At 42.6% G+C, this 15,338-nt stretch overlaps 1 protein-coding gene and 1 pseudogene across 1 annotated transcript in view; one reads left to right on the forward strand and one right to left on the reverse strand.

Moving 5' to 3' along the window:
• FRAS1 (Fraser extracellular matrix complex subunit 1) overlaps nucleotides 1-15,338 on the forward strand; it is a 523,572-nt gene that overhangs the window by 274,846 nt on the left and 233,388 nt on the right. Inside the window, exons 16-18 of the mRNA XM_027970762.2 lie at nucleotides 7,068-7,208; nucleotides 8,979-9,119; nucleotides 10,618-10,794. Of these exons, the coding sequence (XP_027826563.2) occupies nucleotides 7,068-7,208; nucleotides 8,979-9,119; nucleotides 10,618-10,794 (459 nt within the window). The remainder of the gene's footprint in view (nucleotides 1-7,067; nucleotides 7,209-8,978; nucleotides 9,120-10,617; nucleotides 10,795-15,338) is intronic.
• Nucleotides 2,938-4,027, reverse strand: LOC114115246 (heterogeneous nuclear ribonucleoprotein H3-like; annotated as a pseudogene).

Here is a 15,338-nt window from a genome sequence, read left to right on the forward strand (position 1 = left end):
ATTGCTATCGGAATGTTAATTTAGACGTCTGATGGTGATAAGCTGGCTTACTTTCAATTCAGATTAGTGCTATTTGAGATAAAGCCCGGCTGGTGTTGGTTTAATAATTTATAACCCAAGCAACCCATATCTGTAGAAATCTCAAGTTGAGTGCTGAGAAAAATCCAGCACAACCTGTTATAAATGGTGCTGTGCAATGGCTAAAAGAATTTACAACAACCAAGTTTGTCTGTGGTACATGCTTTGAGTTTTACAAATATTAGGTATAAAGGGTGGGGAAATTCGAAGGACAAAACCTCCTCATTGTTTAGTCATGTAAGTACCTGTGCTGTTATGAAGGGCTTTTCTGGCTCTGGCTAACACATAAATCAAAGTAGAGTCAGAGGTTTCTGTTAGACATTCTCTCTTCCTTCCGCCTCTCTTTTTCTTCTCTTTCCTTCCTTCCTTTTATACTGATTTCCCTTCCTTACCTGGGCAACTATTGTAAATTTTTTATCCTTTTGTTTTTATGGGCTCATGTAAAATGAGTTTTGTTTTCAGTGAGTACATGTATATTTTTCTTAAATGATACTGTGTTTTTAAAATTAATTTGTTTTCTTTGGCAAATAATTACAGTATTGTGATGGTTCTTGCCACACATCAACATGAATCAGCTACCAGTATACATGTGGCTCCCCCACCCTGAACCCCCCTCCCACCTCTCTCCCCACCCCATCCTTCTGGGTCGTCCCAGAGCACCGGCTTTGGGTGCCCTGTTTAATGCATCCAACTTGCACAGGTCATCTATTTTACATATAGTAATGTACATATTGAAATGCTATTCTCTGTACGTATATGTATATTTTTCTCAAATGATACCATGTTATAGAGTTCATACCAGTTTATATTGTCCTTTTTTAACTCAGCAGTATGCCTTTCAGATTCACCCATGTTGCTATAGCATCTAGGTGTTTGCTTCTCACTGCTGCATGATCCTTCCTGGTCTGCATTCCCACTCTCCCAGGGACAGACTCCCCACATCTGTCCATCACTAGGGAACACCTGTGAGCAACCTCCAATATGTCCTTCGATGAGCCTGTGGAGGTGTGGGGAAGGTTCCCTAGGATGGATAACCCCAGAACAGAATTACTGGTTTCTTTTTTTAATTTTAGTTTATTCTTTATGTGTTGATTCTGCGATTTCATTATGGGACTAAGTAGTGCCAGGTGGCTCACCAGCATCTATACTCCCAAGCATCAGGACTGTCTCATCTCCACTTTCTGGCCATGACTTGACATTATCAAACTTCAAGTTTTTTCCTGGTCATTAGGTATACAGGGGCATTCTGTTTTAATTTGCCTATTTCTGATTATTAATAAGTTTGAGATTATCTTCAACTCCTGTTGGACTTTTGTGTTTCCTCTTTGATAAATTGCTTTTTAATGTATCTTTCTCATTGTTTCACTGGCCTTGCTTCCTTTTCATTGTTGATTTTACAGAGTTCTTTGCACTTTGTGATACTAACTCTGTCAGTTCTTAAATATACAAACATTTTCCCATTTTGTTGCTTTTTAACCTTTAATGTGGTACCCTTCATTGAACAAAAATAAGTAATTCATCATTTTACACTTTAACTGTTTGCTTTTGAAATTTTAAAATAAAGACCTACCTACCCTGATCAAGTTCACAAAGAAATTATACTATAATTAATAGAAGAAATTCTATTAATTTCAGTTTTAACTTTATGTAGGCTCATCCATCTAGAGTCCACTTCTGTGAGATGCAGTTTGATTTTTCTCCATTTCATGATCCAGTTTTCCCAGCATTCAATCTAACTTTCTCCAGTGATCTTTATTGGATATTAAATTTTCATATGCACATAGGTCTGTCTCTGAGGTATTTCATGGTCTAAATTTCTATTCCTATACCACTGTCCCATTGTTTGTTTTACTCCTTAATTGCTATTGCTTTGCAATATGTTTCAATGTCTGATTGGGCAAATTATCCCTTTCTTTGCTTTTTACTTACCTCCCACCTTGATATTTATTACATTAATAACATTTCTAGAAAAACCAAGTAGCAAGTTTAATAACTGAATTCACATCAACAGGTTTTATTTTGATCCATTAGCTAGTTTGGAAAAATGCCATATTGATTAAAGGGATTAAAAGTAAAAAGTACCTTTTTCTTTGCCACATATAATTATTTTTTAATGCAATGGCTCTAAAACTCCAAACATCAGATGCAAAATCCAATGGTAAGACTCTCAAGACATGGATTTGTGTCTTAAATCTTTAAACAGTAGGCATAATGGCTCAGCTGGTAAAGAATCCGCCTGCAAGTGGGAGACCTGGGTTCAATCCCTGGGTTGGGAAGATCCCCTAGGGAAGGGAAAGGCTACCCATTCCAGTATTCCGGCGTGGAGAATTCCAAGGACTATATAGTCCATGGGGTCGTAGAGTCGGACACGACTGAGTGACTTTTGATTTCATTTTTCACTTCTTGTAGTGCTAATAGTAAAATACATCAACCTTAATGTTATGAAAGCAGCACATTCTTAGGAGTAGCCGGTATATAGAAAGTATCAGCATCAGTGGTTTGAACGTAAAAATTAATTTTTTAAGTCAGATGGCTTCCCAGGTGGTACTAGTGGTAAAGAACCCACCTGCGAGTGCAGGAGACATAGGAGATCACTAGTTTGGTCTCTGGGTTGGGAAGATCCTTTGGAGGAGGGAATGGTAACCCACTCCAGTAGTCTTGCCTGGAGAATCCCACAGACAGGGAGTCTGGTGGGATATAGTCCGTAGGGTCGCAAAGAGTCAGACACTACTGAAATGACTTAGCACACACGCACACATACAACAAATAAAACCTACAGAAAACAAATTTTCCCATCACAATCTGTCGCTCTACTAAGTAGTATTTTGAAAACACCTTCCTTCAGTCATTATAAAATTCTTAAAATACAAAAGAAAGGAAATCTATAAGAAAGTCTAGGAGACTAGATGATGTCTGCAGGACTTTTATATCCATGGTTATATACATCCCACGTGGTCCGCTTCCACTCAGGCCACCTTGCCCATAGTAACTGCTGTTGCCTCCACCACCCAGGCCAGAATGACTCAAGCCATCAGGAGTACCATATCCGCCACTGTAATTGTTCCCCATTCCCATCCTTACAGCTGATCTGTGGCCTCCTTGATTATCCATTCCATCTCTGCCGTAACCTCCCATTCCTGAGCCGCCTTCTAGCAGTTCAGTTCAAGGAGAGTTCAATGTACCGATGTTGCATGTTATTCTCATCTTTGGACATGATGCATCTTCATCTGTCACAAACTCTACATCTTCTTCTCCTGTTGCCCTGCCATCAGCTCCGATATCAATATGCACTTGGATTGAATTTCATGGTGAGAAGAAATTAGCAATGTCGTCTCCAGTTGCTTGAAAAGGTACTCCTCTCATATGTACAAAATGACTACCATGAAAATCAGAACTTGCATCACCACGTCCTCCGTAGCCATGTCCTCCCATACCTCTTCCATTGCTCACGCTGTCATCAAAGCCGTCGTTTCCGTAGCCATAATCACTGTGGCCGCCACAGTCATCAAAACCTCCATAATCACCATCATACCTGTCATCTTCTCATCGAATTCTGTCATACACGCTTCCGTGCCCAGCTGCATAATAATTTCGTCTTCCTCCTATTGGTCTATCGTGTGGTCCTGGTTGCTGGCCCAGCAAACTTCTTGGTGGATCATAAAATCCTTTGATTTCCTTGTGCTACTTCTGAGGTTCTCAATATCCCTGTGCCTCATTCTTTCCTTGTGTTTCCCCAGTGCATTTTCTGCTGTCTTCCTTGAAGCAAAGGCATGAAGGCCTCCCCTGTGCTTCTCCTGCGGTAGTCCATTGCCAGCGTTATCCCATTCGGCACGATCTCCAACCCTTGAAAGAACTATTTCCTCTTTGCCGCAATCAGATGGCAGTCCACAAAGTTGTTCTGTCCATCACTAGTATCGTTTGGGCCATTATGTTTCACAAGCCAATCCATCTCAATACTGTTTGACTGAAATGCCCTTTTCACTTCAAATGCCCTGGTGGGTAACAGTAGTGCTGACTCTGGTGCTCATGGGGTCTGGTTGTGAGGAGGGAGAAGTTGCCCACCTTGTGTATCGCTCCCACAAAGGTTTTTCCAGCTGTCTCCAGCAGTGGCAACTGCCCCCTGTTCACTTTTAGTTAGTATTCATGAACATTAGAGTGTGGTTATTGAGGAAGTATGGTTATTGAGAAAGGCTTTCTTATCTCTCCTTGCTATTGTTTGGAACTCTGCATTCAAATGGATATATTTTTCCTTTTATCCTTTGTTTGACTCCATCAATTGCCATATTTTCCCTCAAGTTCTTTAAGTGTTTCTCAGGAAGTTAGGATGGTGTAGGTGGATTAAGAGAACAGACAGAATAAATCTCTCAGTAGTTCTCTATTCCTGAATCATTGGTTCTCTGATATTGAGAAGAAGTTTGTTTGTTTGTTTTTAAAGAATTTATCCATGAGTGTGGAGTAGATTGAGTCATAGACTTACTTGCGACTGCATTTACCCTCAACTTTGTTTTCTGTTCAGCAAAGGAGGACTTTGTTCTGTTCAAGGCTAATCTCTCCATCTGTACTTTTGAATGTATCTCACTTCTTTCTCCTAGATATGCTTTCAGCAATTATTCAAACTCTTCTCTTTTAATAAATGTCTCCTGGGGTCTGTATTTGCCTTGGGCTTTTACAGTACTGGAGAAACAATACATCTTCTTACGCATGTTTGCATGCTAAGTCGCTCCAGTCATGTCCAATTCTGTCCTGTCCGTGGACTGTAGCCCTCCAGGCAAGAATACTGGAGTGGCTTGTGGTACCCTTATCCAGGGGATCTTTCCCACCCAGGGATCGAACCTGTGTCTCTTAAGTCTTCTGCATTGGCAGGTGGGTTCTTTACCACCTGCTGCTGCTGCTGCTAAGTCGCTTCAGTCATGTCCAACTCTGTGCGACCCCATAGACAGCAGCCCATCAGGCTCTTCTGTCCTTGGGATTCTCCAGGCAAGAAGACTGGAGTGGGTTGCCATTTCCTTCTCCAATGCATGCATGCATGCTAAATTGCCTCAGTTGTGTCCGACTCTGTGCGACCCCATGGACGGCAGCCCGCCAAGCTCCTCTGTCCACAGGATTCTCTAGGTAAGAACACTGGAGTGGGTTGCCATTTCCTTCTCCAATGCATGCATGCATGCTAAGTTGCCTCAGTCGTGTCCGACTCTGTGCGACCCCATAAATGGCAGCCCGCCAAGCTCCTCTGTCCACAGGATTCTTTAGGTAAGAATACTGCAGTGGGTTGCCATTTCCTTCTCCAAGTGCCACCTGGGGAATCCCTTTACTGAATAAATCAACTCATTTCTGATTTCAACAAGCATACCTGTATGTGATGACCCCCAGGGCCCTCCCCTGAGTCTCAGAACTGTCAGTCAGGCTGTTTACTGGACTGCACGTGTCCCAGATGAACCCCCACACCTACTCTTTTTTTTTGTTCCTTGAGTAGCATCATTCATCCCCTGTACAGGACCCCTGGCAGCCATCGGAGACACTTCCACCTACACAACTCTTAAATCTATCACCTCATTCACAGACGTGATGCAGCTCCCAGTCATCTTGTTCCCTGAGTATTTCCACAATTTGCCAACTTGGTCCCCAACTCTCCTCCTCACCCTTCCAAACTGCCTCCCAGCTGAAGCCAAAGTGTTCCTGCTTAAACACAAACATAGCCGTATTTTTACTATGTTAAAAATTGCAGTGAGTGTGACAGTGTTAGTCCTTCAGTCATGTCGCCTCTTTGTGACCCCATGGATAGTAGCCTGCCAGGCTTCTCTGTCCATGGGATTCTCTAGGCAAGAATACTAGAGTGGGTTGTCCTCCTCCAGGGGATCTTCCCAACCCAATCAAACCCAATCTGCATTGCAGGCAGATTCTTACCATCTGAGCCACCAGGGAAACCCAAAAACTGTGTAGAGAGAGGCTCCTGAAATCTTTCCTAAGATGAGCATCTAGACTATGGAGTCTGGTAGACAGGTTTCTGTAATCTGGCCCTTCCCACTTTTCCAGCTGAAAAAACAGAATGGCTGTTTCCCAGCCTTTCCCTGAGCAAACTCCAGGAGATGGTGAAGGACAGGAAAGCTTGGTGTGCTGCAGTTCATGGCTTTCCCAGGTTCTAGGCCTGTACTTTGCTTCAGCTGAGAATATATTCCCATCAGTTTGGCATGCTCTGACTTGATATCTAAGACAGTGCTCAAGCGTCATTTCTTCCATGAATCCTTTCTTCACCTTTCATACTTCTTACCCCACACACATTTTGTTGAAATTTTTATGATGCTTATGCAGACCAATCTGAACAATGTATTTAGTATTCCTAATGTTGCATGTGTTTATTTCCCTCTGGTAGACTTAACAAGCCCCTTAAAGCTGAGACCAAGTTGATCTGGATTTTGTGTCTCTACTACCTGGCACAGTGCTTGACACAGAGTATAAGAAATGTGTTCAGGGTTCACTGAATGCATAAGTGAACGAGTAGATCCTAGAAGATTGTGTAAAGCTCAGTAATTTCAACCAAAGTTTTATAGCATGGCCTTGCTTAGTAGAACTCTGAATTCTCTCTCCAACTAGGGTTGTCAGATGAAATATAGGATGAACTATTTTGGACAAACTTAAACGAAAAACTTACTTTTTATTTATCTTGAAATTCAAATTTAACTGAGCATCTGGTATTTTACTTGTTAAATCTGGGAACCCTACTGCCAAAGCCATTTTGACTTTAAAATCCCATATTAAATTGAACACACTGGTAGGTGAGCCTCAGAATATTTGTTATGCTTAGTTCAGTGAATACTTACTGAGTTCTCCTTCAACTGTGAATACATAAAAGCTTGAATCAAGGAAACAGACCTCAGCTGAGCAGCCAGAAATGTGATTACTATGTTGATGCCAACTGTGGACATTGAAAGAACAGACTTCCTTTGCTCCCTTTGTATTATTGATTTTTTCTGATGGGTTTTCTTTCCCTTTAGCTTGTGATCAATCCTGTAAGAGCTGTGGCCCCAGTAGTCCCAGATGTCTTACCTGTGTGGAGAAGACCGTGTTGCATGATGGGAAATGCCTTTCTGAATGCCCTGGTGGGTACTATGCTGATGCCACTGGGAGATGTAAAGGTAAGTCACATGGGCAACTCCTCATCACCAAAAAAGGAATTAACACATGTTTGATTACACTCAGTGCTGTATGCTGCTCACTTGGAAATCTGTGTGCATGGTAAGTAAATGGCAAATTAAAAGGAAAATATATCTGGTATGAGGGTGGGACATATGGGTGGATGCTGGGGGAGTAATGTGATTAAATAAGGGGCTTACACATACCGATCATCATTAAAGATCATGGGATCATTTTGAAATGCCAAGAAAACCTCTAAAATCTTCACACCGTCCTTGTGTACTTGTCAACCATCACTCAGGTTGTAGGTAGGAGAGAATCATTCTTTAGATGGCATTTGTAAACACATATGTTGGCAACTACAGCGCACCAGGAAAATAAAAAAACAAATCAAGTTTGATAGCTTGTAAAGCTAAAGTGTGTATCTATGTGAAAATTTGGTTTTATATGCTATTTATATAGTATTTTTTTCAGGCTTATACATCTTAAACTAGGAAGCATTCCCGTTTGAGATGGGAACTTACTGCTGCCTCAGACACCCTGATTGCCCTTCTTCTCTGAAACAAGCATGCGTATTCTTACTTCCACTTCTAGCATCTGTTTGGGCAGGATATTTAGACCCGTCCTACCTCCTTGAATCATCAACCTCCTGTTTGTCAGCCTCTTTACTCACCCACTCTTTACCTCTTGTCCTAAGTATTCTGTCCCCAGCGATCTCCTCCTGTCTCCACACTCCCCTCTCCCAGCTCCTGACCGTGGTCCTTCAGAACCTTCTTCCAGGGTTCACTTCTTTTCCTTAGAACAGCATGGTGCCATCTGCCTCTTGGAGTCAGAGTGTCCCATTGTTACTAGCCAGGACCAAAGCAGGAGAGAGGCATGCCTGATACTGCCATATGTAGTGGTTAAATCCTTTAACATAATTTTTACTTAGACTTCTAGAATGTCCAACTGTAAGTGTGTTAAAAGACCATCTAACCCAACCTCTCACCATGCATATGTCAAGGACACTAGGCCTGGAGAGACCCAGTCTTGGTTAAGGGCATAAGCTAAGAGACAGGCCCTTCAAAAATGCCAGGGGTCCCAACACCCAGATCCATGAACTGTCTCCTCTTCCCTATTCACCTGGGGAGTCTTAGGTTCAGATAGACTTTGGGCTAAATTCCAGCTCTGCTACTAACTAGGTTTGTGATCATAAGTAAATTTTTTAACTTTCCATGACTTTGGTTTTCTCGTCTGTAAAATGGGGTTAATACTACCTACTGCATTAACATTGCTATGAAGATTAAAAGTGGCAATATATATAAAACACAATACAAACACTAAATAAAGGATTTGTGTTGAGTTACTCAGTCGTGGGCAACTCTTTGCAACCCTGTCTACTATAGCCCGGCAGGCTCCTCTGTCCATGGAGATTTTTAGGCAAGAATCCTGGAATGGGTTGCCACTTCCTCCTCCAGGGGATCTTCCCAACCTAGGGATTGAACCCAGGTCTCTTGCATCTCCTGCATTGCACCCCCTTAACCCCTGCACCACCTGGGAACCCCAAATAAAGGGTAGCTAATCAATAATAGAACGTGGATGAAAGATGGGCAGAGTTGCAGTGTGAGCGGTGCTGGTAACATAACCACCTCTGAACAAATATGCCCCTTGATTTGGTGCAACACGTGATGGGGATTGAGGATAGAAAAGTGGGCATCTTCGCACATAAGGAGGCCGGCCAGGAAGTGGACTCTCTAGTTACCTTGGTCCCATTGTATTCCTTTCTTCCTCAGTTTGTCACAACTCATGTGCCAGCTGCTCAGGACCCACGGCCTCTCACTGCACCGCCTGCATCCAGCCCCAGGCCCTGCGCCAAGGCCACTGTCTGCCCAACTGTGGAGAGGGCTTCTACCCTGACCATGGTGTCTGCAAAGGTATTATTGGTGTCATCATCATCATTTATTTATTTATTTGCTATACTGGGACTTCTTTGTAGCATTCAGGCTTGCGGGCTCAGTAGTTGCGGCATTTGGACTTAGTTGCCCCAGAGAGTGTGCAATTTAAGTTCCAGGACCAGGGATTTAACTTCCATCCTCTGCATTGGAAAGTGGATTCTTCACCCCTGGATTACCAGAGAAGTCCCTTGTCATCATTCCTGATAAACTTTCCCATCACAAGGACTTAGAGATAAGTTACTTTGTGGGGCAGCTCTTCCTCTAGTGTATCCCATGTGGTTATGCCTGCAGTATAAGGTTTTTTTTTTTTTTTCTGTTATTAAAGGGAGAATCTGAAAAATCACATTTGAATATTTGTCATGACACTCAACGGGCCACCGTCTTTCTGGTCATCCTTGAGGGGAATGTTATTCCCTTTCCTGTGCATTAAAACGAACCCGGTTCTTCTTTCCTCTCTTTTCAATCCTCCGAGCATTCTTAATGTTTTTCTTAGTCTTCATTTTGTTTTTCCCTGAAGAACTTCTTTTTGTTAATGATACTGCTGAGTAAACCGAGAGTTACCAGCAATGCCTCTGGGCTGAGTAAAATGGAAAATCTTCCATAGCTATTTGCTGAAAAGGCTCTCGGCTCATAAGGGAGGGCAATCTCCTTTGAGCCTTTTGAAACTGGAACATTGGGAGCAAACATTTTAATTAAGCAAAGTTAATTTATGTTTATTTATACATAGGGCACCTTGGAAAAGTTGTGAAGGATAGTTACAAGGGGAAAAAAAAACATATTTAAAACAGGGCAGCTGCTATAAATATCCTGAAAAAGACAATTGAGAGAATCTTTGAAAGGACGGGAGCAACCATTATATCAGAGTGTGGGCAGGAGAGATTTTGGGTACTCTGGCTCCGATTCTTACCAGCAGCCAAGGAAAACCAGAAACTATGATGGATTGTCAAGTGTTTGTTGCTGCTGTAAAGGGGCCTCCTCTTCCTTGTCTAGAAAAGCAGCCTTTCCTCACATAAATTCTAACAAATTTGTTGCCTGGACCCCTCTGTAGTGGTGATGGATGCTATAATAGACAGTAACACAATTACCATTTTTGCACATAATAGAGTAACAGCCTTTATAGGAATGCTTCTTAAAATCCTCCATTAAAAACTGAGATTATACCATCATCCTCTGTATGTTACTCTCTGGGGAACCAAGCCAATATTGTCCAGTTTGCTGTTTTCTTCCCTCTGTGATCTAGCCTGGCAGCTCTTCTGGGACCGGAGAGGCATGGCTAGTTAGCATCACCCTCATTTGGCCTCTCACAGATATTGTTATTATCCCTCTGGGCTTTGTGGAGACCACTGGAGAAACAGTTATGTGCAAGGTTGTATCTGGTGAACTTTTCTGAGTGAATCGGACTTCCTTAGGGACGCCCCTTGGTTGCAATGCTTATCTGACCCTTGGATTGATTCCTGCATTTTGTTCCCCTTGGCAGCCTGTCATTCCTCTTGCTTAACTTGTGTGGGTCCAGCACACTCCCACTGCACCCAGTGTAGGAAGCCAGAGGACGGACTGCAGTTTGAGCCACTGTTGGGTGCAAACATCACCTTGGGCGAGTGTCTGTCCCAGTGCAGAGCCCAGTTTTACTTGGAGAACACTGGACTGTGTGAAGGTGAGTAAGCCTCATTGAAGGAAATGTTTAGGTAGCTTCCAGGCTTACCTCTTGAAGGATCCCATGAGGTGGGACCCAAACCAGAAGTTCTTTGTTTTCCCGCCACAATAGTTTCTGTGTGTTTCTGGATGGAAGACTGACATGTGAGAGAATGGTCCCACGGACATCCCCTTTCTGTTGGTGAATAACAGGTGATCTTAAAGAGTTAGTGCCTTTTACTCCACTGTCCTCTCTCAGAAATTCCATGTGGGGATTTGTTCAGAAACAGTATGAGTAGCTGAGGAAGACATGGAGCTCATTGTAGAATTCTATTTATTTGTTTTAATTTGCTACTCTGAATATAAATTGAGCTCTTCAAGACAAAATCTGGACTTCTGTCAAAATTTAGAAGTGATTCCTGCCCTTGTATTGCCCGCAGAGAACTGATGCCATTCTGAAAGGTGTGACTCAGAGCTGGGTCATCTATAAGTGGCTGAAGATGAGATGAAGGGGTGCGTGGACGTGTATGTTCAGTTGTGTCTGATGCTTTGTTTCCCCATGAATCATAGCCCACCAGGCTCCCCTGTCCATGGAATTTCCCAGACGAGACAGTCCTTCTCTTTTCCAGGCAATCTTCCCAACCAAGGGATTGAAGCCGGGTATCCTACACTGCAGGTAGAGTTTTTACCATTTGAGCCACCAGGGAAGCCCCAATTTCTTAGGAGGTAGGGGAGGCCGCTCTCTGTTCCTGCAAGAACCTTCCTTGATATTGGATGAATATTTTGACTCTTGGGCTACTCGGGGGAAAATCCACTATATTTTTCATTATGAACATATGTTCATTAAGGGAAGTTTTGAATGCAGAAAAAGTAGAAAAATAATCTCTCTACCATCTACCTGCCTAAACCCAATTGCCTTTTACTTTGCTGTAATATATCTGAGTCTTTTTCCCCCCCCGTGCATAGCTTTGAATTTTTATTTTTGCACCATAATTGTAAGCATACTACAGATTCAGTGGTGTATTTGACAAGCCTGCTTATTAAAATGGCTTCACTGTTACACTGGAATATATACTCACATGGAAACGTTGGATTTCAAGGTTAGGTTAAAAGGCTTCGGACACGGTAAGTAATATGGCATAGTAGAAAGTATGTGGAACTGGAATACAGATGCCCCAGGCCAGATACTTAAGCTCTCAGAGCCTTCGCATCTGCACGATTAGAATAGGGATAATTGACTTGCACACATGCTTTTTGCCAGGATCAAAGGAGGTGCAGAGCGTGAAAGTGCTTGGTAACTTGTAAAGCCCTCATGATCACTTGGTATAAATCTCAGTCAGGTATTTGGGGACCCCCTGCTCTCTGGGATGCACCATGCTACAGGGTGTTTACATAGTGTCTAAAATTAGAAGAGGGCCTCTATTTCCCCAAACACTGGTTTCCACCCATGTATGCGTTGTGCAAACTTCCCATGGTCCCTTAAACTCTCACGACTCTGTTTCCACAACCACTTACAAAATATGGGAATCTTTGCTGCTAAGAGCTCCAAATCCTCTTTTTCTGTTTTGCAAATAAGATCATTTGTACCATTTTTCTAGATTCAGCATACAGACACCAAGAGGTAAAGGAGGGAGTGGGATGAATGGGGACATTGCGATCGACATACATATACTATTGATACTCGGTTTAAAATAGATAACCTGATGAGAGCCTACTGTGTAGCTCAGGGAACTCTACTCATGCTCTATGGGGAGATAAATTGGAAGAAAATATAAAAAAGAAGGGATATATGTATATGTACAGCTGATTCACTTTGCTATACTATAGAAATTGTCAGAACATTCTAAAGCAACTAGTTGTGTCTGACTTTTTGTGACCCTGTGGACTGTAGCATGCAAGATTCCTCTGTGAATGGGATTTCCCAGGCAAGAATACTAGAGCGGGTTGCCAGTTCCTTCTCCAGGAGATCTTCCCAGACCAGGGATCGAGTCCACAGCCCTTGCATTGGCAGGCGGATTCTTTACCACTGAGCCACCTGGGAAGCCAAAGCAACTATACTCCAATAAAAATTAACTGAAGAAAAAGAGCCCCAATGCATTTCCAAGCCACACACCACACAGCCTTCACTTCTGATCCTAATAAAGAAGTGAAGTAAATAAAGTAAATAAAGAAGAAACTTGCCTAGGCTGTTCACCAGGGTTAGTTTCTTTCTATAATTTTGATCACTTCATTGAAAAAGAAAATTAGGGAATTTAGAGAGGGATCAGAAGAGATAAACAAAAATGATGACCATTTTTAAAGATAAATTGTCGATAAAAATGAGAGTAACCAGGGCATCTCAGGTGGCTTGGTGGTAAAGAATCTATCTGCCTGCTAATGCAGGAGACACAGGAGGTGCAGGTTCTATCCCTAGGTCAGGAAGATCCCCTGGAGGAGGAAATGGCAACCTATTCCCGTATTCTTTCCTGGAAAATCCCATGGACAGAGGAGCCTGGCTGGCTACAGTCCATGGAATCATGAAGAGCAGGACACGACAGAGCACGAATGCAGGAAACCAGGGTTATTCAGCCTGAAAATAATATTCCTGTGAATTTGATGCTCAGCCTTGATGCAGACACTGTAAGAAGCACCTTACTTGTTCTATTTTTTCATTTGGTCCTGATACCAGCTTTATGGGGTCAGTGGGACAACTACTTTAGAAGAGAAATGGGGGGAGGAAATTAAGGCTGTAACTTGCCTGGTATCAAGTAGCCGGCGCCAAGTAGAGTCCAGTGGGAACCTGAGTCAGCCAGACTCCAGTATCCATGCTATTCACCAAGGAGCTGTTCTAAAATGGTCCCTGAAGGGGAAAACACACAGAATTACAGTGTTGCAGGGTTGAGACAACCTAAGTTTAAGAAAGCATCCTTGTCCGAGGGGAATGATCTTGGAATCCCTTTATACAGACACCTTTTACAAAGGATTAGAATCTAATCCCTCTGGAATGGTTTAATTGTGGTCCCATGTGAGAGGGCTGGATTGACTTCTAGAGGCCCAGGTAGCCTTGTGACTTTATGCTAATTCACACAGTACTGTGAGGTATCACACATAGAGCTCTCTACTAACATTTAGTATGAAATCCTGAGCCCTCTCTGCTCAAGGTAGATTGTTGTGCTCAATATAGTAGTGAGGGGGATATGGGAGAAAGAGGTTAATTGAGTTGCCTAAGATTCCACTGGGAGACTGAGCGCAGCCACCAATTGTTTCCAAGCTCACTTGAGTTTAAGTGTGTTGACTGATGTGTTTCCTGTCATTCATCCGGTATCTCTGACAACCTTTCCGCCTTCCCACAATCTGTTCCTTTTTCGATTCTGCCGAAGCTTTGTCTCTGAACTCGGGCCTGGGAGCCCTGTGAGATTGCTTTGGGTGCTCCTTCTCACACACCCACAAAACACCCTCTCCTCTATAAGGAACATTTTAAAAGGTTGGAGTTCTTGAGTGTGTGCCATTTAGAGTTTATTTTACAGACTTTTTCATCTCAAGTGCTTTGATGTAAAGAAGCAAAAAACAACTGCTTCCTGGAACTCTCTCTCTGCCTTTCTCTGAGACTGCAGCATAGAGTAATTAGAATATTACCACAGTTAATGAAAGTGAGAGGCAGATGCATTAGAGGGAGAAGCAATTTACTTAGAGCCTGAATATTGTCAGGAGTTGTGATAGAAGTTTCTGCTCTGAGCTACCTGGCAAACCCAGGAATTATCTATTGGAGGATGAGGCAGATTTACTCAGGATATTTGACTAAGATCCAAGTCTGTGATAGAAGGATGTAAACTGTATAATTAACAAGGAGTGACCAAAGAGAAAATTGTTTTTTATTAGCTGGAGGACAGTCTGTTTTTTACATTGGAAAAGACGCTGATGCTGGGAAAGATGGAAGGCAGGAGGAGGAGGGGACAACAGAGGATGAGTTGGTGATGGACAGGGAAGCCTGGTGTGCTGCAGCCCATAGTGTTGCAAAGAGTCAGACACGACTAAGCAACGGAACTGAACTGAGTCTGTTTTCATTCATTCATTCTACAAATGTGTTTTGAGTGTCCCCTGGGTGCCAGGTATTGTCTAAGCTCTTGTCAATGAGTCAGGTGAAGTTCCTGCTCTCATGGAATTTATATTGAGAGAAACAGAAAATAAAAAATAGTAGGTGCAACAATGAAGTCCACCGTATAACCCTGGTTGGTACTATGAAACCCACAGCAAGGTATGGGGAAGACAGTGGGGGTGCTCTGAGATAGACTTCAAAACAGACGCACTTTGGTGAGATGAGGATGGAGACTTGAATATATTTGTCCTGCATTTTTGGCTTACAGAAACGAACTTGGGTACTTTACCAGCTAGACCTTTGACTTTACACTTCTTTCACACACAGCCTCCATGTTTGCAGCGTGGCTGGAATTTCTCGTTCAAAATAAAATGTTACCAATTTTTGAAGATAGTTTGGAGGCATTTTTTAATAGTCCACTAAAATTTTACGTGTCTATTAAATATTAGGGACCTCCCTCATGGCACTAGTGATAAAGAATCTGCCTGCCA

Source organism: Ovis aries, chromosome 6, assembly GCF_016772045.2.
Source record: "Ovis aries strain OAR_USU_Benz2616 breed Rambouillet chromosome 6, ARS-UI_Ramb_v3.0, whole genome shotgun sequence".
NCBI classification, from domain to species: domain Eukaryota; kingdom Metazoa; phylum Chordata; class Mammalia; order Artiodactyla; family Bovidae; genus Ovis; species Ovis aries.